Source organism: Lepidochelys kempii, chromosome 3 (assembly GCF_965140285.1).
Source record: "Lepidochelys kempii isolate rLepKem1 chromosome 3, rLepKem1.hap1, whole genome shotgun sequence".
In the NCBI taxonomy this organism is placed as follows: Eukaryota; Metazoa; Chordata; order Testudines; family Cheloniidae; genus Lepidochelys; species Lepidochelys kempii.
Window position 1 is genome coordinate 100,004,529 of NC_136382.1, and position 21,350 is coordinate 100,025,878.

Below are 21,350 nucleotides of genomic sequence, written 5' to 3' on the forward strand. Positions count from 1 at the left end.
TATGAACAGTAGCAATATACATACACATGGATTGTGCAGGTCTCTCCTCCACCCACACCTCAAGTGAAAGGGCAGCACGCGCCACCCCCCCCCCCCCCGCATCCAAAAGCAAAGATCAGGTAAGCCCAATGGGAGGGGGGAGTTTTTTGCTGCTTGACTCCACCAGTTTGTGTTTTCATCCTGTCCTGTTTACCAGTTAAGAATAGTAATTTTGCAGGCAGAAAGTGTGTTTCTACCTGCTGTACACTAAAGGCATTAAAGACTCCCAATCTGTGGGAGCTCATGTGCTGTCCCTGAAAATGCACCTGTTCCAGACGTTAATAAGTCTCCAAACCATGCCCTGCGCCTCATTGCAAGAGAGCAACTTCTGACGTTTTCCAAACTCTGCTCCTCTGATCTGTAACCTACAGGCTGCACCCCCGAGCCTTTGTACTGAAGCCTAGGACAGCATTCCTGCGTCAACGGGTTGCGCGGTAGCGGCAGCAGCGTCTCCCCCAGCTGAGACTGCCTCTGCATTGCCGGTCTCCCTGAGCAGGTGAAGTTTCCCGTGCACTGCACCTTACCTTGAGGGGGACGTTTCTTCGCTCTCTTTCGCATTACTCCCGGCCACGGCACTGTTGCCGCTGGGGTGGTATGCTGTTAAAACCACTCCTGGGGAAGCAGACAGCCAGTTCATGGTGCGAGTAGCAGCATAATTTGCCAAGATACTAAGGCAAAGAAGGGTAATGAAGTTCCTGCCAGCGCCTCGCTTGGCAACTCAGCTCATTAGCATCCCCCAGCTCCTCCTCTGAAGATCCGCGTTTGCAAAACAGAGGAGGAAGGAGGGGAGGAGTTAATTATGTGAAATGCTTCCTGTCTCTCCAGTTAGACTCTGATTCATGAGTATTGTTAAACAAGGCGATTTCTTGCTCCTTTGCAGTGTTTTACTATAATCTTGAACATTTAAATAGGGTATATTCAACTAGTCAGTACAAGTGTAGAAAGAAACTTATTCACTAGACAATATTAGGTCCCAGGAAAAGAGTTTTGTTTTCCAATTCCTGTTTTCAGATGGCTTTTGTTTTGGTTTTTTTATCCCCCCTGGTCACTGAAACGTGAGTTGCCACTATCCTTAACCCCTTGCTGCGAGGATTCAGGACTTCCAGAATACACACAGCTAAGGCAAACAGGAGTACAGCAGAGAAGAGCTGATATAACCAGATTCATATAGATCTCCCAGCTCAGACTGTACTCATAATGATTACCCAGCTTAGCTTTCTAAAATACAGCAAATTCTTTTGTCAGTTTTGAACCATTAAGAAACTTACAGGCAGCCTATCAAGCCAGTCTCTCACTTCTCCCCTCCCCCCCTTCCACCGCAAATAAGCACTGGACATATAAAATACTACATTCTATTTTTGGTATTTTATATGATGGTAGTCAGGATCTGGGTCCCATTGTGGTAGGTGCTGTGGAAACTCCAAAATTGACAACGTTCCTGCTCTACAATCTCAGGCCCTGATCCTGCATGCTTTTTTTCTTTACTCCTGTGAGGACTCCCACTGACTTCAACTTGACTATTTTTGTGAGTATAGTTATATACACGTAGGGGTGTAGCAGGATCAGGGTTAACTTATGACGGGGCACAACTAATTATTGTGAGAAACAAAGAGTAGGAAAAGGGAGAGAGGGAGGAAGAGGGTAACAATAATAGTTGTTTCCATAGGATAGCAATATTTGTAAATCAAAGGTTCTGAATCAGTTTATTTCCATAAAATGAGTATATAAGAGCAATCTCCACTAGCCTTCCATGTAAGATGGCTTTAAAAAGCCTTAATACAATATTACTAGTCTAGAATTAAAAGGATACAGACAACTGAAAAATCAGACTTCAGCCTGAAAATTTTTTACCTATTACAAGTGATAGCCTCAGAGTGCTATAACTAGAAGATGAGGAGAAAAACACATTTTTCTTCCATTGGTTTATGCACCAGACAGCACTTAGTGCACAGTCTGTGTCACTGAATCACTATAGACAATTTCCCTTGTTAGCATTTTTCACATGAGTTTTTATTAGAAAAAATAGTTGTAACTGGCAGTGGGAAGTAATGGCAGGCGCATTGTCCCCAGTGTGATGGAGCAGCCCTGAGGCTTTTCAGACTTGCACCTAGCTGCCAATAGCTCCAAGGCAACATTTTGACAATCGGGCACTAATTGGGGTAGCCAGAATGCAGGGGGTGCCTGGTCAGGCCTTTTTTCTCATAGACATACCACCTGCATGGAGGGTTGGGTGGGGAGGTGCTGTTCCCCCCTCCCCATACCATCCATAAATTCTCAAGAGTCCAGATCTATGGGCTTTCCAGTTGGTTTGTGTTGGCTATCGGAGTCAAAGCAAAGGTTCTGTCCCAGTGCATTCAAAGCTATGATTTTCACAATCATAATGAGTCCCTTTCTGTACATCTATAAAAATACTTACACCATAAACCTCTGTATCTAAATTATTCTGTGTACCATAAATGAATTTCTTGATTTCTGCATATTGTAATTTTAGACTGTTTCCTTTTACTTTTTTTAAATAAACAAAGATTACACATAGAAATAAAAGCTGCTATGCACATGCATGTGTGTCTGTGTGGTTTAATATCCAGTGAGTTCAGTGCACAAAACAAGATGCTGGCTAGCATGCAAATGCATGGAGTTCTGTACCTACATTTATTTAAATGATCACACATTGAAATAAACATACTGTATATGGCAATCGTTAGTCCCTTTATCTTTCTGCCTGGCTGATCTCCAAAATGAAGATTCAATAATTTTGACCTAGGGCCACTCTGAAAGTGTTCCCTAGCTGAGAATGTGCCCTCATGGTTGAATACTGAGAGTCACTAAGCAAGATCAACACATGCTTCAGAAACCTCTCTCTCAAACAGAAGTTGGTCCAATACAATATTACCTCACCCATCTTTCTGTAATATCTTGGGTCCAACATGGCAGCGACAGCAGCACTTTATAGAATGTGTCCTTCAGAGCCCATCTTGAGCACAGTTGCTACTTATAACCATTGATCTGGCAGAGTTAATGAGTGAAATTCTGACCCTGTTAAAGCCAATGAGAGGTTTTTGCCAGTGGGACCAGGACTTCATTCAACAGTTTTTCCCTTGGAGGAGTGGCTACAGAATACCTGACTGCATATTCTCTCACTGCTGGGGAAGGGGTAATATCCCTGTAGAAGTGGGAGAAGCTGCCCAAGGAAATTCAGTTGTGCATCTGTGGGCCAGCAATTGTAGAGGTTCCTTTCCACTATGCAATCTTTGAGGGCCATCTTCTGCCTGGTCCGTAGATATTTATGCAGAGTTTGTTTTTTGTTTGTGGGGGGAGGGAGAGGAGAAATGGCAATTCTGCCTGACCCTGATGAGGGCTCTTGTAAGATGCTTTCTACGGCTATGCTCGTATGCTGCCCGTGCAAGGGCTAGCGAACCGGTTGAAATGTTTTCAACTGAAATTTGTGTAAAAATGGCCATTTTTAAATGAATTTGTGTGGAAAATTTTCATTCTTTGACTTTTACAATTTAAATTATCAACATTTTAATAAATATTCTTAACCCCATTCTTACGGGAAAGATTTTGTTAAATAACTTCAATAAATATTTCTGAGGAAAAAGGGGGAAGGGATAAAACCAGTCTATTCTGAACACTTTGAAAGTTTGTTTTCATTCTTAAGTCAGATGCAGCATGCAGAACTGCACCTCATGCCCACAGGGGAGAGCAGAGGCTGCTATCTCCTTATTTCCCCTAGGAATGCCCAGCACCCCAAAGGAGATGGGGAGGGAAGGAAGCAGGCCCACTGTTCCACCTTATACACTCCCACCAGAAGGGGCAAGTTAACTTCACGCTCTAGAGGAGTATAGTAGCAAGGGTACTGCCAGAGCATATCTTGGAGCTGTGAAAATGCCTCCTTGGTGCTCTCCTTGACCTGATGCAGCTCCACACCATATCTTATGGGCTCTATCTTAATGGCACAATTTGGGGCCTGATTCTGGTCACACTTAGCTGACAATTGGAGTTACTCAAATTTTACACCAATGTGAAACCAGAAGCTATAGCCCTGTTAACGAATATCACTGCCCGTACTAATCTTTTTGTTTTAATACACATGAAATTGTTAAGTAGTCCGTTTTTAAGTGAAAGTTCTTTTGCACTTTTTTAATATTGAAAACATATATAAATACTAAGATCTTCAGGACTTTGTGGATTTTTAAATTTTCAGGATGCGTGCATACCAAACATTTTACTCGGTTACAAATCATCCTGTAACAACTAAATAAAAATATTTAAAGTATCATAGAATATCGGGGTTGGAAGGGACCTCAGGAGGTCATCTAGTCCAACCCGCTACTCAAAGCAGGACTGATCCCCAATTAAATCATCCTAGCCAGGGCTTTGTCAAGCCTGACCTTAAACTTCTAAGGAAGGAGATTCCACCACCTCCCTAGGTAATGCATTCCAGTGCTTCACCACCCTCCTAGTGAAAAATTTTTTCCTAATATCCAACTTAAATCTCCCCCCATTGTATTGTATGTTTACTTCAGGCATTTCAAAGCAATTTGCCTGAACAGAATACAGATTAGGTGCTATAAGAATAAAAATGTAAGATGCCTTTTGTTTGGTAAGCATCCTAAAAGATGCCATAATTAAGGCATAATGCACTGTGCTTCTTCTGTAAAAGAAGAATACAGGAACAAGATGCAACCAATGTGGTGACACTAGGGACTGTTCAAAGAAAATTGTACTGCAAATGGAAAAGGAAGAAGGCAGATAAAGAAGAATACTCACACTCTGTTTAAGGAATGCAGGGAAAAGATGGGGGTGGCAAAAAACTTAGAATGTGTTATTACTAGCCAAATAGAGAATAAGAACTTTATTAAATATATTGGAGGGGGAAAAGTTATTAGAAAGAGAGTAGTTCCATTAATAAATGACAGTGGTTGAATTAATGCTGACACAGAATTAGCAGAGATATTTAAGAGGAGAATTCAGTCTCTTTAACAAGACAAATAAGATTGGCCCAATAAATGATTTGATTTTTCAAATGTGCTGAGCACACAACAGCTCTCGTGGTCTTAAGAGCTTAATGCTAGGGATGCATTTAAAAAAAAAAAAACTTGGTCACTGTGTTTGGCAGTCTGATGGAATCAAATTCCATTCTTTTGCATTGATGTAAATCCAGAGTAACTCCACTTCCTTCAGGAAATTACTCTAGATCTATATTGAAGTAACCAAGAACCCAATCTGGCCCTAAATATATACAGGTTATGTTGTACATTGATGTGAATGCCACCATTTTCCTCCACTAATGTAAGTAAGGTATTCTCTCCCAATAGAAATTCTGTGCTCAGTAAATACTGAGTTTGCAGTAAATATTTCTGTTCTTACCAGGAATGGAAATATGTATTTGAAAGAAGGCACACAAGTCAGTATTATCAATCAAGTATACTTGAGGGCAGGATTGAGACATATGACTTTCAGCTACTTGAGAAATATTACTGATTTGCTGTCTTGTATCAATCTCTTTTGCTAGAGCATGCAAGGGTGTAATCAGGAAGGCCTAGGCACAATTGGAGTTGCAGCTAGCAAGGGATGTGAAGGGTAACAAGAAGGGTTTCTACAGGTATGTTAGCAACAAGAAGGTTGTCAGGGAAAGTGTGGGACCCTTACTGAATAGGGGAGGCAACATAGTGATAGATGATGTGGAAAAAGCTGAAGTACTCAATGCTTTTTTTTTTTTTTTTGCCTCAGTCTTCGCAGACAAGGGCAGCTCCCAGACTGCTGCACCGGACAACACAGTATGGGGAGGAGGTGAGCTGCCCTCAGTGGTGAAATAACAGGTTAAGGACTATTTAGAAAAGCTGGACATGCACAAGTCCATGGGTCCAGATCTAATGCATCTAAAGGTGCTGAGGGAGTTGGCTGATGTGATTGCAGAGCCATTGGCCATTATCTTTGAAAATTCGTGGCGATCAGGGGAGGCCCTAGACAATTGGGAAAAGGCAAATATAGTGCCCATATTTTAAAAAGGGAAGAAAGAGAACCTGGGGAACTACAAACCGATCAGCTTCACTTCAGTCCCTGGCAAAATCATGGAACAGGTCCTCAAAGAATCCACTTGGAGAAGAGGAAGGTGATCAGGAACAGTCAACATGGATTCACCAGGGCAAGTCATGCCTGACCAACCTGATTGCCTTCTATGATGAGATAACTGGCTCTGTGGATATGGGGAAAGCGGTGGACGTGATATATCTTGACTTTAGCAAAGCGTTTGATATGGTCTCCCACAGTATTCTTGATAGGAAGTTAAAGTAGTATGGATTGGATGAGGACTATAAGGTGGATAGAAAGCTGGCTAGATTGTCGGACTCAAAAAGGTACTAATCAACGGCTCGATATCTAGCTGGCAGCCAGTATCAAACTGAGTGCCCCAGGCGTCAGTCCTGGGGCCGGTTTTGTTCAACATCTTTATTAATGATCTGGATGATGGGATGAATTCCACCCTCTGCAAGTTCACAGATGACACAAAACTGGGGGGAAAGGTAGATACACTGGAGGGTAGGGATACGGTCCAGAGTGACCTAGACAAATTGGAGGACTGGGCCAAAAGAAATCTGATGAGGTTCAACAAGGACAAGTGCAGAGTCCTGCACTTAGGACGGAAGAATCCCATGCACCACTACAGGCTGGGGACCGACTGACTAAGCACAGTTCTGCAGAAAAGGACCTGGGGATTACAGTGGATGAGAAGCTGGATATGAGTCAGCAGTGTGCCCTTGTTGCCAAGAAGGCCAACGGCATATTGGGCTGCATTAGTAGGAGCATTGCCAGTAGATCCAGGGAAGTGATTATTCCCCTATATTTGGCATTGGTGAGGCCTGGAGTATTGTGCCCCACTACAAAAGGGATGTGGACAAATTGGAGAGAGTCAAACAGAGGGCAACAAAAATGATTAGGGGGCTGGGGCACATGACTTACAAGGAGAGGCTGAGGGAACTGGGGTTATTTAGTTTGCAGAAGAGAAGCATGAGGGGGGATTTGATAGCAGCCTTCAACTACCTGAAGGGGGTTCCCAAAGAGGATGGAGCTAGGCTGTTCTCAGTGGTGGCAGATGACGGAACAAGAAGCAATGGTCTCAAGTTGCAGTGCGGGAGGTATAGTTTGGATATTAGGAACACTATTTCACTAGGAGGGTGGTGAAGCACTGGAATGGGTTACCTAGGGAGGTGGTGGAATCTCCATCCTTAGAGGTTTTTAAGGCCCAGCTTGACAAAGCCCTGGCTGGGATGATTTAGTTGGTGTTGGTCCTGCTTTGAGCAGGGGATTGGACTAGATGATCTCCTGAGGTCTCTTCCAACCCTAATATTCTATCATTCTATAGAGCTCAAGACTTTAAAAGATTACAGTGCCTCATTTGATGTGCATTGGTAAAACATGACTACTTGTACACAGTTACATTACCCAGTTAGATCACTCAGGTTCCAAACACCGATTATAAAGTGTTTGGTGTGAGATCTTTACACAGCAATTGTACCTACAGTAATATTCTTTACTACTATCTTTACAGAGCATATGTATAAATTAGTTTGAACTATACATGATTAGCAGTTCACTATGTAACTGAAATTTATTCTTTTTTTCCTTCCTTTTTTCCCCAAAATACTTTCATTGTACAGATTTTTCCACATTCATCTTATGGATGATTTTCGGAGTCTGTCTTCTCCAGATATGGCAGCATCACCAGTTTAAAGAGCCAACCTGTCTTGTGGTGCCATGTCAACAGGAACAGGTTCCAAATTCAATTCTATGACACTACACCAATTTATTCTAGTTGACGCTCTGACTACACATATAGATGTCCCAGGACCACAAACACAACACTACAATGAGATCACAAGTTTGTTCAGTGACTCACTAGGTATATTTCTAATGATCTGGTACTTGAGAATCCCTGTCACTGAAGATTTTTAAGAACAGGTTTTACAAACGCATGTCAGGGACGGTCTATGTATACTTAGTTCTGCCTCAGCCTGAGGGAATGGTCTAGATGACCTCTTGAGGTCCCTTCCAGGCAGTGATGGATTAACCAGTGGGCCAATGGGGTCCGTGCCCAGGGACCTTGGCCGATTGGGGGGCCCAGAAAAATGGGCACCCTTGAGCCCCAACCCACCCACCCGGCGTGCCCGTCGGGGAACCGGGTTGAGGTGCAGGGGCTTGCCCTGGTCTGCCCACCTTGCACTTCTGCCAGAGAGTGGGGCAAGCCCCCCGCATTCACAGCCAGCTCTGTGGCGGGAGTGCTGGAGGGCGGGGGGGGGGGGGCGGAGGAGGGCAAGCCCCTGCACTGATCCCATTTCCCCAGCAGGAGTGCAGGGCGCATGGGGATTGCAAGCAGAAGGGGTAGGGTGAGGAGGGGCCCCCACTTGCTTTGTCCTAGGGTCCCACAAAAACTTAATCCACCTCTGCTTCCAGGCCTATGTTTCTGTGATCCTACCAATACTTTCTTCTCTTGGACAGTGTGTGTTTGTCTAAACTAGTCTAGACCAATTTTAAACTGAGCTGAAATCATCCCATCACCCTTGCATCCTGATCCACATTCATATAAAACAGTGGCAGCCTTTCCTTTTTCCAGTTTGTGTTTGTGGGTTCCAAATAACAGATGAAGGCATGAAATGAAAAGCTGCTCATGTAGTATATGCTGAATGCAAACCTATATTAAACTGACCACTTGATATGGTATTCCACTCTATGTAAAGATCCACATATGTTAATACTATTCTATAGCCGCAGATGAATAACAGAAATAATATAGATGAGGTCTTGTATAGAATGCTTAGTGTGGTTCTGTTGTGCCAACAAACAGCAAAGCAGATTCAACAGTTTAATTTAGCTGAACGTGCAACATGTGGTACATAAAAATCAGAATAATCAAGACTCTATTGATATACTGTTCTGGTGTATAGGCAGTGATTTAGATCAGCATAGTTATGCAACGGAATTAAATATGGGCATGAAACCACACTCTTTGTCCACAGAGAAGCTGATCACGTGTTCAGTAGCTGGCATGTTATGTGCATTCTTAGGGTCTGATCCTGAGAGGTGCTGAACACTCTAAACTTTCATTATATTGATGTGTTGGGGTTGCTCAGCAGTACTCAAGGATAGCTCCATACACAGGGAATTTTTCGTGAGCAGCATATGACAGATGCAGCAGCAGCAAAATGGTGCAAGAGAACAAATACTTTGTGGTTCACCGACAGTCCAACCAGCCTCCCCTCCATTTGTAATCTTTTTATACAAATACATAATTAATTTAATTATGCAGATTAATTAAGAAAAAAGAAACCAGCAACACTTTTCACTGTTCCCCTTCCTCCTGGAAACTGTTCTAAAATGCATGTGGTGCACTCTACTGGCTGCTTTGGTAATTATTATTTTTCAATGAGTTCATGATGAATAATTGGTTATTGGTGCATTTTTTGAGATTATCCAAATGAAGACTAATACACACATGAATTAATCTAAAACAAATCCCCCTATACTTTTGATTGGATGAGGTTCTTGTTTGATTTGTTGCTTTTGGCTGATATGTAGCTGCTGTGTTTAACATAGAGGTGGCTGAGTTTCAATGGTGAGTAAAGTGCACTCATTTATCTGCTTTTTACAACATATGTCTGGGAGAAGTGGTTAGTCTAGTGGCTAAGCATGGGATTTGGGAGTCTGTAGTCCTTAGCTTCATTCCTAGACCAGTCATTTACTTTTTGTGACCTTTGTACAAGCCACCTAACAGCGCCCTGCCTCAGTTTACCTATCTATACAATGAGGTTAATATGTATATTACAGAGCTGTCTGAGGCCTATTTAATGCTTGTTAAATTGTTTTAAAAGTCACTCCCTAAGTGCAAAGTATTGTTAATGTCCTTTTGTGCATGTTACATTGAGGATAAAATGATGCAGTTTTGGATTGAACTGTCTGTATTAATGAGGGCAGGGTAATGTCTTCAGGAACAAATGCTAAATCTACTGTGCTTGAGTTCTGGTTAGTGACTCTACCAGAGATACAGGAAGTTTGGGGAGAAACTATATGACAAAACCTATGCTTTGGACCCAGATCACCTCTGGCTAGTGAAAATCAGTGTTGGGGAGCTAGGCCCATTTTCAGTGCTGACTGTCAATACCTCCATTACAGTGGGCAGATTGCTGCCTTCTCTGAAGGACGCCCAAGAAACTACCATGTGGCCCTGACAAATGTGGCCAATTATAACGCTAAACTAAATCTTCCAAGTTTTGTTAAAACCATTCTTATCATCATTCTTGTCTTTTCAATATCCAACTGCCTTTAATCTTAACCCAGTCAAGTCTGGGTTTTAACCTGGGTATGGCATGGAAAGTGCACTGGTCACATTAGTGGCCAATGATGGATGCAGATCAGGTGTCCATTCAAATACTGTTCTCCATGAGGAGTTGTTGATTTGACTGCAGACTGCAGCTGAGGTGGGGGAGATTGCTCAGATACTTTCTTGCTGCGCATTCCCAGAGGAAGGCTTTTGTGCAATTCCTTTCTTGCACTGAGGATGCTCTCACATGGGGTTTCAGAGGCTTCTATTTTATCTCCCTTGTACAATGGGTGTATGGGACCATTGTCAGGGTCAGTGTGAGGCAGAAGCTGTGATGTATTCAGTATGCTGATAACTCAAGTCTGTGTCTCAGCCAATCTAGACAGTGAACTGAATGCTGTATCCAGTGTCTGGTGGCTACAGTGGGAATTGGATGAGGGTTAGTTGGCTCCAGCTTTAACCAAGTCAGATGGAAATGATGATGGTAGGTAGGGAGAAGCTATCTGAAAAAATCCAGATGATATCTGCTGCTTTGATTAAAGATGTGTGTCTGCCATTTGTTAATATTCAGGTTCACAGGAAACCTGTGCATACAGCTAGTTCTCAGGGTGGTCTTGGATGATCAGGTATGAGAGGGAGCCAGGATGGTTTTTGTCAATTTACATCTGGCTAGGAGTTAGCAACCAATTATTTCAGATGCTCTCCAAGTCACTTTGCAGTTTGGTTCTGTCCTCTTTTCTTTGTTACCCCTCCAATTTTGCTGTTGCCTGTAAATATAACCACAGCTGAATGTACACCAGAGAAACACCTGTTAATGTAAAACATGAAGCAGCCAGGCAAGATAGAAAGGTGCGGGGGGCGGTTTTTTGGGTTTTGTTTTTTTTAAGCTTAGTCAGTCGAAAAAGCCTATGAAAATAGTGAGTCCTGGACTAGGACACAGCTATCTGGAAATGTTGTTGCGTGAAGATAATAGATGCTTCAAACTGTAAGAGAAGCAATTGCATGGACCACCATTGGTCCACTGACCACAGTTTGAGAATCTTTGCCCTAATGAGGAGTCCGGTGGCACCTTAAAGACAAACAGATTTATTTAGGCATAAGCTTTTGTGGAGAAAAAAAAACACTTAGATGTGGGGTTTTTTACCCATGAAAGCTTATGCCCAAATAAATCTGTTCGTCTTTAACGTGCCACCAGACTCCTTGTTAGTCTGTATCCACAAAAACCATATGGCTATGCCTCTGATACATTGCCCTAATGGGATAATATCTATTGCTCAGAAGTATTCCTCTGATCTACTACTGGTCTTAGTGTCCTAGGGAGTTGAAGTCCCCAAATCGCTGCCAGTCTTGGGTTTCCGACAAGTTGCCATACTCATTCTTGCTACACTTGCAGATTGTAGAAATGATCAAATGAAGAAAACCAAGTAACGTATACAACATTACCATGCCTTGGGCATAAATTGGCTCTGACAGCACAACTGAGCACTCAAATTTTACAGTTATGTTTGATTATAAGTATCTAACTTTATGGCACCTTGTTTTTTTTATTCTGGAGTTGAATTCTTAGTACGGTTTCTTGTAGCTAGAACTGGTCAAATATTGAACAAAAATATTCACAAACATTCATCAGAATAAAAACTGGAACTTTCATTTGATACTATCTGTCCCTGTGGTGGGGCGGTGCCCCACCCCCATGCCAGATTGGGCTACAACAGGCCAGAGCAGCTGCACAAGGTGGCAGACAATCAGGGAGGGCCTGTTAGAGAGCCAATCAGGGCCAGTACTACAGCCAGCCAATCAGGGCTAGGCTAGGCCCTATATAAAGACTGCCCTGGAAGGGAGCAGGCAGTCTCTTTCACGCCTTCAGAGGGTGAAGGTCTGTCTTCTGCATGAGGAGACTAGCACCAGGGACAGTGCAGTGAGCAGGAGGGAACTTCCGCCCGGTACCTGTTGGGCTGCGGGCCCTGAGAAAAAGGGCCTAGCCAGTCCAAAGGGACAGAAGGGGAAATGGCCCAGGCAGAGAGATGGACAAAGAGAGAGAAGGAGGGCAGGCAGGAAGGCTGCTACCAAAGCGTCCCTGGGTTGGGACCCAGAGTAGAGGGTGGGCCTGGGTTTCCCCCTTCCCCCTTGCACTTCTACCTGGCCATTTGGAGTGGCCATCACGGACTGCACCAGACCCTTGCCAAAAGGGGTTAGACTTTGAGGTGTGGTTGGTCATTGTGGCTGGGGCAAAGAGAAGGACTGCTGATAACACCAAACCCCCAGAAGGAGTTGAGACCGGAGCAGTGGGCACTGCCGGAGGGCAGTGTCCTGAAGAGGATGCCGCAAGCTGGGAGCAACGTGGGTCGAGATGCCAATCTAGGGCAAGAGATGGACGGGACGCCATAGGCAGAGGGCACTCTGCATGAGTTGAGCTAATTCCCAGAGCAAACAGCAGGAGGCGCTGTGGTGGTGAGTCCCAACCCTGTCACAGTCCCCTTTTATTTGCTTTTTCACAAGCATTCATCTGTGTGAAATTTATTTCAAATGAATATTCATAGGAAGGAAAATCACTGAAGAATTGTGCAACCATTTGCACTAGAAATCATGATGGGCCTATTCAGATGGCTCTTTGGGGGTTTGGGAATCAGCCAGTCAGGGCCGAAAACATACCGCTCACACAGCATGAATTGTGAATCCTCAAAGTGACAGCTATGGTGAATTGTGTGTAAGCATTTACAGGTTAACACACAACCATGTAAATTATTCACAAATAATTTTAAATAAGTAGCAAATTTCTAAAAAATAATCCTGTTAACAGTCAAAGATTAAACTTTTGTTTATGGCTAGCTTGCCCAGCTCTGCTTACAACAATGCCCACCCTATTGTGATAGGGTAGGAAAGCAATGTGATAATAGTATAGGAAGGAACAGAAAAATATAGGGCACAAGAACATATTAATGCTGGGTATTCTGGATGTAGTAAATTCAGTTACTCTTTTGTAACTCAAAGAGTTTACCTAGATCAGATGTAAACTGTGTGGTTTCTGCAGAGAGAACTATTTATAGGGTTTACTTGAGATTTTCACAAAAAAGTGTTTCTGTGACATTAGTCAGACTTATTTTGACTGTCAGTGTAGTAGCTTAATATTTGCTGGCTCTCTCACTATCGTATATTTACACAAGAACATATTGCTAACCCTGAGTACAGCAAACAGACAGCAGAAAAGATGAAACACTTGTTACAAATTTTACTAATCTGCATGCGTATATATTGCAGTCTATATGCACACACAATATAAGGGCAAACCCACCCTTCCAGGAGGGAGCTAAGCAGAGGGCATGGAATGCTGCTGAGTCTTTAGTATAAGAGACTACTGCTCTCACTGGCAAGCAAGACTAAGAGTGAGCAACTGCAACATGCTAATATGCACTTCTTTGCCCCACTTTGGAGGAGGAAACACATGCACACCCCTCACCAGCATGTGCTGCTGATTCCACCACAAGTAATAGCAAGTTGGGAGTACAATACACATCCTCTCTAACCAATGGATTAGATCTTTCTGTGACAGGTGCAGTGACTGGAACTGTAGTTAGCACCCCCTCCTACAACTTTCTTCAGTGCTGTACAGAGGACCTACACTGATGCTTTGGCAAGTGGAAGTTGAACTATGGTCCCATTTAAGTCAGTGGGAATTTTGCCTTGGATTTCAACCACAACAGAGCCAGGATTTCACCTGGGGAGAGAAGACTGTTCCTATGCATCAGAGGATCTCTATACATATGTATCTGAGTGAATTAAATTAAATATAAAGCCCTGTGAAACCAATTGAAAGAGGACCCTAAAATCTGGCTACTAAGACTCTTCTCCAACTCAGTATTTACCCAGATCCCTGCACTGCCAATATTTAAAAATAGAAATAACAATCTGCTTCTTCCTTCCCAGCCTGCAGGAGTAATAGATCAGTTAGTTCAGTGCATTTTTTTTTTTTTTTTTTTTTTTTGCTTGTGTGTGCTAGGGATGTGGGGTGTGAGACTTTACTAAGGGAAAGCTAAATTGAACAAGGAGTTTTCCATTTACTGGAAGTTAAAGTTTGTGACAGGAGCGCTTCCATTTCAACTAGTGAATGTCATCTATTCAGCAATAATTCTGACCATCAGAATTTTTTGACTGGGCTTGAAAATTGTTTTATTTTTACCTTTTTTTCCTTTTGCTGTTTCTGTTGACTGTCGTTAAAACTGTGCAGATAGGAAGTCAGCAGTCTCATTGATTTAAAGCTCAAATTTTCTTGGAGCAAGACTCGAAGTAAGGATGTATTATGATTTTTGTAGAATGTATTATTTAGAAAGTAGATGTTAAGCCTGCTTGCAGCCTCTTTAACCATCAACTCAACAGAATCTGGCAGCTATTAATTTTGTTTTGATTTGGAACATTTTGCAAAAGTACACATATGGAGGCAATAATTTACTGTAGCTTTAATTTGGTTGCCATGTGCTGGCTGAAATATCAAAGCTCCAACCAAGCAGAAGTGCCCCTGCTTTACAAGTCTGACTTTCTCAATTTATAACGGCCATTAATGAATATCATGTTGTATTACGTTAGCAAAGCATTTCATGGGGTAATCCAGTCCCATTCATATGAAAATGATATTGCTTTGTGTTGGGGCCCCACCAATATGGTAATACCATATTATCTGGATTTAAGAGGGCAAACTACAGTATCCTGGTTTAAAGGTTAAAGTCCAAGAGAGATGGTGACAAGTCTCTTGCTCACTTATGCATCTGTCTACACAGCCTACCTACTAGCTGTAGTTTACAGTAATTTTTTAAAAATGTTGCCTTCTGTTTGTTTAATGCTACCGTAATATTTGTGATATTTCCTCAACTAAGCAGAGGAAATATTTTAACTTTTTTGCAAATGGTATCTGTAAAGATTTTAAAAACAAGCAGTCTATCATGCATGCAAATAGTTATTGGAGTACAATGAGTTCAGTGCTACATTTTCCAAGAGCTGGTTGTTGAAAAATTAGTTGCTGTATTTTTGAAGATTGTGAGAATCTATATTTGCAAGGAAGATTGTTACTGTTCATTGCATTGAAATAGGAAGTTGTGGAAATAACCTAATTCAACTGTCTTGTTTTATAACCTTCTCAGCTGTTGAAAGACCTCAGAAATCCTGGCCCCATTAAAGTCAATGGATAAAACACCCACTGACTTCAGTGGGCCCAGGATTTCCTTTCAAGCCAGCTCAACACCAATCTATCATGTTTTTAGCATGTTCTGATCCACATCTGACTGGTTCTAGAACATGCTAAAAATATGCTTGCTTGATGGGCTAAGTGCTGAAACAGCAAAGCAGTTGACGAATTTGGTGAAAGTGAATTAGTGTCTAAGAGCAGATACAAGAGAGTGGTAGGCATCAGTATTTAGTAAATGGTGCACTCAGTTACCTTCTTGCCTTTCTAGCTTTTCCTTTGGGACAATATTTGTTTGGGTTTTTTTGAGGCATAAGTGTGCTTATGAGATGAATCACATAGTATGTTCCTGGGTTTCGCCTCATAAAACCTTTGACATTTTTTACTGGATATGTCAGTGTTTTTAACTATTTGTGGTAAATGGCACCAATCCTGCAAATAGCTCAGATCAACCCTGTGAGTCCCTAAAGTAACTGAAAGGAAAAAGGCAGTAGGAATTGAGGCAGGGGTGAATATGAATGTCTTTAGAAGGCAAGCTTCTCTCTTCTATCCATGGTTCCACACTGCCAGGGAGATGAAGATAGTCCCAGAGGCAGCACATGTGGGAGAGGAGCAGGGGCATGAAACTCTGCAAGGTTTCATTCACTCATTGAATTTTCCCCAAATTCTTCCACTGAAGGGAGGGAGAATCAGGGTTTGCTCCCGCTACGATCTTCTCTCCTGGAGGAAAAACTGAAAGTTCGGGTTGGGATTTTCTAAAGCACACAAATGACTTAGGAGCATAGGTGCTGGAACAAGCAGTACAGGGGCTACAGCAGCACCCCCTGATTTGAAGTGGTTTCCATCATATACACGGTTTACAGTTTGGTTCAATGGCTTTCAGCACCCCCACTATACAAATTGTTCCAGCACCCCTGCTTTGGAGCACAAGTCCTGTTGAAAATCAATGGGATTTGTGCTCCTAAGGACTAGTCTACACTTCAAAGTTTTGCCCCTGTAACTATGCCAATGTAGTTAAATCAGAAAACAACCCCAGTATAGATGCAGTTATACCATTATAACGGTGTTTACACTGGTACAGTTTATTCCAATTCAGGAACCAAAATAAACTAGACCGGCATAAGACTCTTATACCTGTAAAACTGTATCTATAAATTTAACTGGCATAACTATGTCAGTGGGGAAAAAAAAAATCACTTCCCCCATCCCCCAACTGGTATAGTTATGCTGGTAAATCTTGAAAGGGAGACCAGCCCTGAGTCACTCAAGGTGTTTTGGAAAATCCCACCTTTCAGCATCAAAGCCTGTAGCTTTGGGATCTGCCAGAGGCACAGAGCCACCAGCTCAGAGTCCATGTGCCTGTGTGCTGCCTCTGGGACTCTCTTCATCTCCCTGTCAGTGTGGATCTGTAGATAGTTGAGAGAGGAATGAGACCTTCTAAAACCATTCATTTCTCTCTCTTCCCCCCCCCCCCAAATCCCTACTGCCTTTTCACTTTCAGTTGCTTCAGGACGTACTACAAATTAAGTTGCTGTCAAAAATGATTACAACAGATTTGACACTGAAGAGCCCTTCCTTTTTAGAGCCCTAGCTTGAGTATTGTCTATTTGTGGAAGCCTCAGGTTCTACACCTTAATCTATGCAAAGTGAACTTCATTAGAATAATCATAGGAAGATATTTTCATAAGGAATCAGCACTGTGCATAATGTGTAATATAACATTATGCAGAAGTGTATATTTAGTATGTAAGCAAAATAGTTTTTATTTCTTGAATGTTGCCTAACGTACTTGTTACATAGGCAAAAGGGCAACCCTGTTGTTGCCCCATGCAGCAGGTACATCATTTCTGAAGTGCTGACATGTGAGTGGGATTCTGACACCTTAGAATGCTGTCACATTCTTCCTCCGAGCATTCCTGCCTCCAAGGGGTTAAATGTTCTGCTTGTGGAAATACTTTACATTCCCCACCCTTAAATCACTTTTATAACATGTAGGCTAGTTCAATAAACCTGATTCTTCTGATTACAACTGAAATTCTTCTAGAAGGTGAAATATGGCACTTCCTAAAGGGGCCTTAAGATAGTTAAGCCCCTTTTGAAAATCCCAGTCTAAATTTTTGTGCACATCGTGTGTTCAATGTTTTTCCCATTTGGGCCACTGAGGACAATGGGGTGCACAGGTTTAACTGTGGTCAGATGTGGGATGAAATCTCCATTGGAAGTCAATAGGAGTCTCTCTTAACTTTACTGGGAGCTGAAGGCTGACCTGCAGACCATTAAGCTTTTATTTTAACGGGTATCACTGCAGCTTGTTTCACTGGAGTTTTTGTTAAGAACCACAGACTGTGAGCCATTTTCTTTTTATTTATCCCTGAAGTGCCACACTCACTTATGGCACTGTATGAAAACTAGTAACCAACAAGAGTCTTTAAAATTATTTTATATACTTGCAAACAGGCCATTGTCCTTGGATATTCCACCACTCAATTATTTAAGAAGTATTCCAAACAAAAAACTGTTATGAGACTCTTAAGGTTGCACAGTTATGCACCCAATAGTCAATAAATGATTAAATGTAGTCTGCATGCTCAGATGTAACTCTCCCCCTTGTGTGTGCATTACTGTAAAGTCTTTATAGTTCTCAAAAATGTACAATATAATGTATTCAGGGCTGAAAGTAATATAAATTTCTTACCAGTGCCCCAGAAGGGGCATGGCCTCGGGCAGAAGGGGTGTGGCTGGGGATCACCCTCCCCAGCCAGCCCTCTTCTGCTGCCTGGCCCGTGCCACCCGGGGCTCTGGTGGTGATGTAAAAGGCTTGGGCTCTGGTCACTGCCACGGTAATGGCGGCAGCAGCCGGGAGCCCTGGGCCCTTTTATATCGACAGCCCCAGGGCAGCTGCCTCTTTTGCCCCCCAGTGGCCCCACAGCAGCACTTTAATGTCAGCTGCGTACAGGCCTGTATGGGTGGCCACTTCTTACTGGTACACTGTACTGGCCCACTTTCACCTGTGAATATATTCTACAACTTTAGAAACTCAGGAGTAGCATTGTCTGTGCTTTAGTTTGTGTATGCCAGATTCTTTTAAAGTCACTTATTACAAAATACACAGTGAACGGTTCTTGTCCAACATACTCCAAATTAAGGACAACACCACAGCGTAACAGTGGAAAAACTGTTGGTATACATAGGCTACCTGATTTTACAGCCTGATCATTTTTCTAGTTAGTTTTCCTGTCCCCCAATTCCAGCTAATAGAGACTGTGCTGATTGTTGAAAAGAAAATATATCAGTCATGATTGCTGACTTAGGGCCTAATTTGACGACACTTGCTTATACCAGTGGCACCAATGCCAGATACCACAGTGAAAGGAGTAGTACAATGACCTGAATAGCACAGAGTAAGTTGTAATCAAGTTGCAGAATTGGTCCCTAAATTAATAAAACATAACATAGCTTGGAGGAAATAGACTATTGATACAATTAGTTCTAAGTCAACAAGGCCATACACTATTTTCATTGTCATCAGGATCTAGTAAGTGTACAAGAATAAACAAATTACAAGTATCTAAGCCTGTAGTAAAAACTGCCTATTGTATTTGAGAAATAGTCAAATTAACTTGATGTGGGTGACCCTTTTAAATGTTTTGATCATAAATTTTCTTATTATACAGAAGTGCAACACCCATGCAAAGAGCCTAAGTGTGAGCACATTTAATCTACTGTCCCCAGGAGCAAGATCCTAAAAGTGACTCCCAAACTGGGATTCTCTCTCAAATGATGTTCAGTTTGACCTTCCTTGCAGGAGTAAAAGCAGTTTTACAGCTACATCCCCTGTAGCTGCAACTTTTTAAATACAGAATTAACATTGTTGGCATACTTATCTCCAGCCCACAGGCTTTTCTTTAAACTGCAAGCCAAAAATTTAAGCTCGTAGTGAGTTTTCAGTGTTACCTTAATTTCAGTGAATTATGTATTAGCACAGTAAATATGCTTTTAAATTTGAACACATTTCAGTGAGGCAATACTGCTATATTTTCTGCTCAGTTTGTAAAGGTCAATGTCAGAGTTGTTAATGGGCAAACAGATATCTAGTGATACAATGCCCTATTAATTTCTGACTATTTGGTCACTTGGGTTCACTTAATAGAACACTTGTTCAAGGAATACAACTGTTTAAATACATTTTACTAATGTAAAATATAAATGCCTTGAACATTAAATTGAGCACCTTAAAAAGGGACAAAACAATTAACTATAAAATACCCACGTAGATGGTCAGTTTCTGTATTCTTCTGAAAAATTACACATACACACAGAGGGAAGCCCAATCCTCCTATTCCCATTGAATTTTTTTTTTTTGGTCACTAGGATTGGAGCATGTTAAATAAAATATTTCCTATATGCCAAATCAAGGTAAATGTCACAAATCAAAAAAGCCCTCTTAGGAATTCTTACAAAAACAATACCTGTTTAAAAAACACATTGGCTGTGGTTTTATTTAATGGATTTTTAGTATAACAGAACATACCATATTTCAGACATGGTGGCTTGACTCATAGAACAGTTTCTACATTCTGCAATATCATAGAATCTGTGACTGACCCTATTATCTGCTATGCTCTGTGGTCCTTTTCATTTTGCCCCAACTGTTCATGCATCTATGCTAAGAGTCATTGTTGGGAGCAAGCTATTAATTTATATTGAAACAGTACTGCAGTATCAAATGGTTTGCTATGCTAACAGTTTTCGCATGAATGTCACCACTGTGCATCCAAAATCTCGCTAAAATGCAACTATTTTCCATCTACAAGTGGGTGGAAAGTTCAATCTACATGCCCATTCAATCCGTGGCCTCTCTGCTGAAAGTGGCAACAACTAACTCATTCAGCTGCTCACAGCATTTCTTTTGAAAACAAAGGACAAAATTCTGGCTGCCACAGCACAGGTGCAGTAGGAAGGAGAGGAGGGCAGAAGGAGCCTCTTCTCCCCTTATGCTTCCACTTAGGAGATAGCCATGGTCTGTCTGTCTGAACTCCCTGATTGCAGAGAGGGTATTGATTGCATTTCTGGCAGCACACAGTGGCCAAAGGGGGGCCACTGTGTGCTGGCAGAGATGCAATCAATACCCTGTCTTGGCAGGGTATGGCTATGGCTCAGTCAGGACGGCTCTAGGCACCAGCAAAGCAAGCACGTGCTTGGGGTAGCACAATTCCAGGGGCGGCATTCCGGCCACTTTTTTTTTTTTTGGCTTGGGCAGTTGCACTCTCAGAGCTTGGGGCGGCAAAATTTTCGCTTGGGGCGGCAAAGAACCTAGAGCCGGCCCTGGGCCCAGTTGTACCCAGCAACTGTTAGGAGTACCTCAGTGGGAGGGAGTCTAAGAGCCACAACTAAGCAGCCTTTCCAAAGTCATTAGGCTTGCTCCTGACCATCATGGGCATAATGCCTAGAGTCACTGCAGCTCACGCAATTAATTTCCTCCTCCTCCTCTGTCTGAAGCTCTGGAATCCTTAGTTCGATCCAAGACTATGGTCCTACCCTTACTCTTGAACAAGTCTGGTATTGCCAAGGGTAGAAGGCTATCACCTGGATTCAAGTTGGGACTATTTCTTCGCTTTATTGGTCTCCGAAAATAGGGTTTTGGATAAATGGGAGTATACTGTACCTATACCACAAACCTCCGCTTTGTCCGAATCCCTTCCTTGTCCTCCAAGTATCTCATGCTGGGGGACGAGGAAGGGATTGCGGTAACATGGAGTTTTGGGTAATAGATCGGAGACACACAGCCAGGGCTGCAAGGAGGAGGAAGACGACAAGGCC

At 42.4% G+C, this 21,350-nt stretch overlaps 1 protein-coding gene across 3 annotated transcripts in view; it reads right to left on the minus strand.

Annotated features, from left to right (window-relative positions):
* The window catches only part of ARHGAP18 (Rho GTPase activating protein 18), a 121,521-nt gene that overhangs the window by 87,461 nt on the left and 12,710 nt on the right, over window positions 1-21,350 (minus strand). The window contains exon 1 of one of the 3 annotated variants that reach the window (XM_073337272.2): window positions 564-769. The exons of 1 other annotated variant lie outside the window; for it this stretch is intronic. In XM_073337272.2, the coding sequence (XP_073193373.2) occupies window positions 564-676 (113 nt within the window). In that variant the 5' untranslated portion in view covers window positions 677-769. Of the gene's footprint in view, window positions 1-305; window positions 353-563; window positions 770-21,350 lie in introns of those variants that run through there. One more of the 3 variants, XM_073337275.2, reaches the window with a different exon arrangement.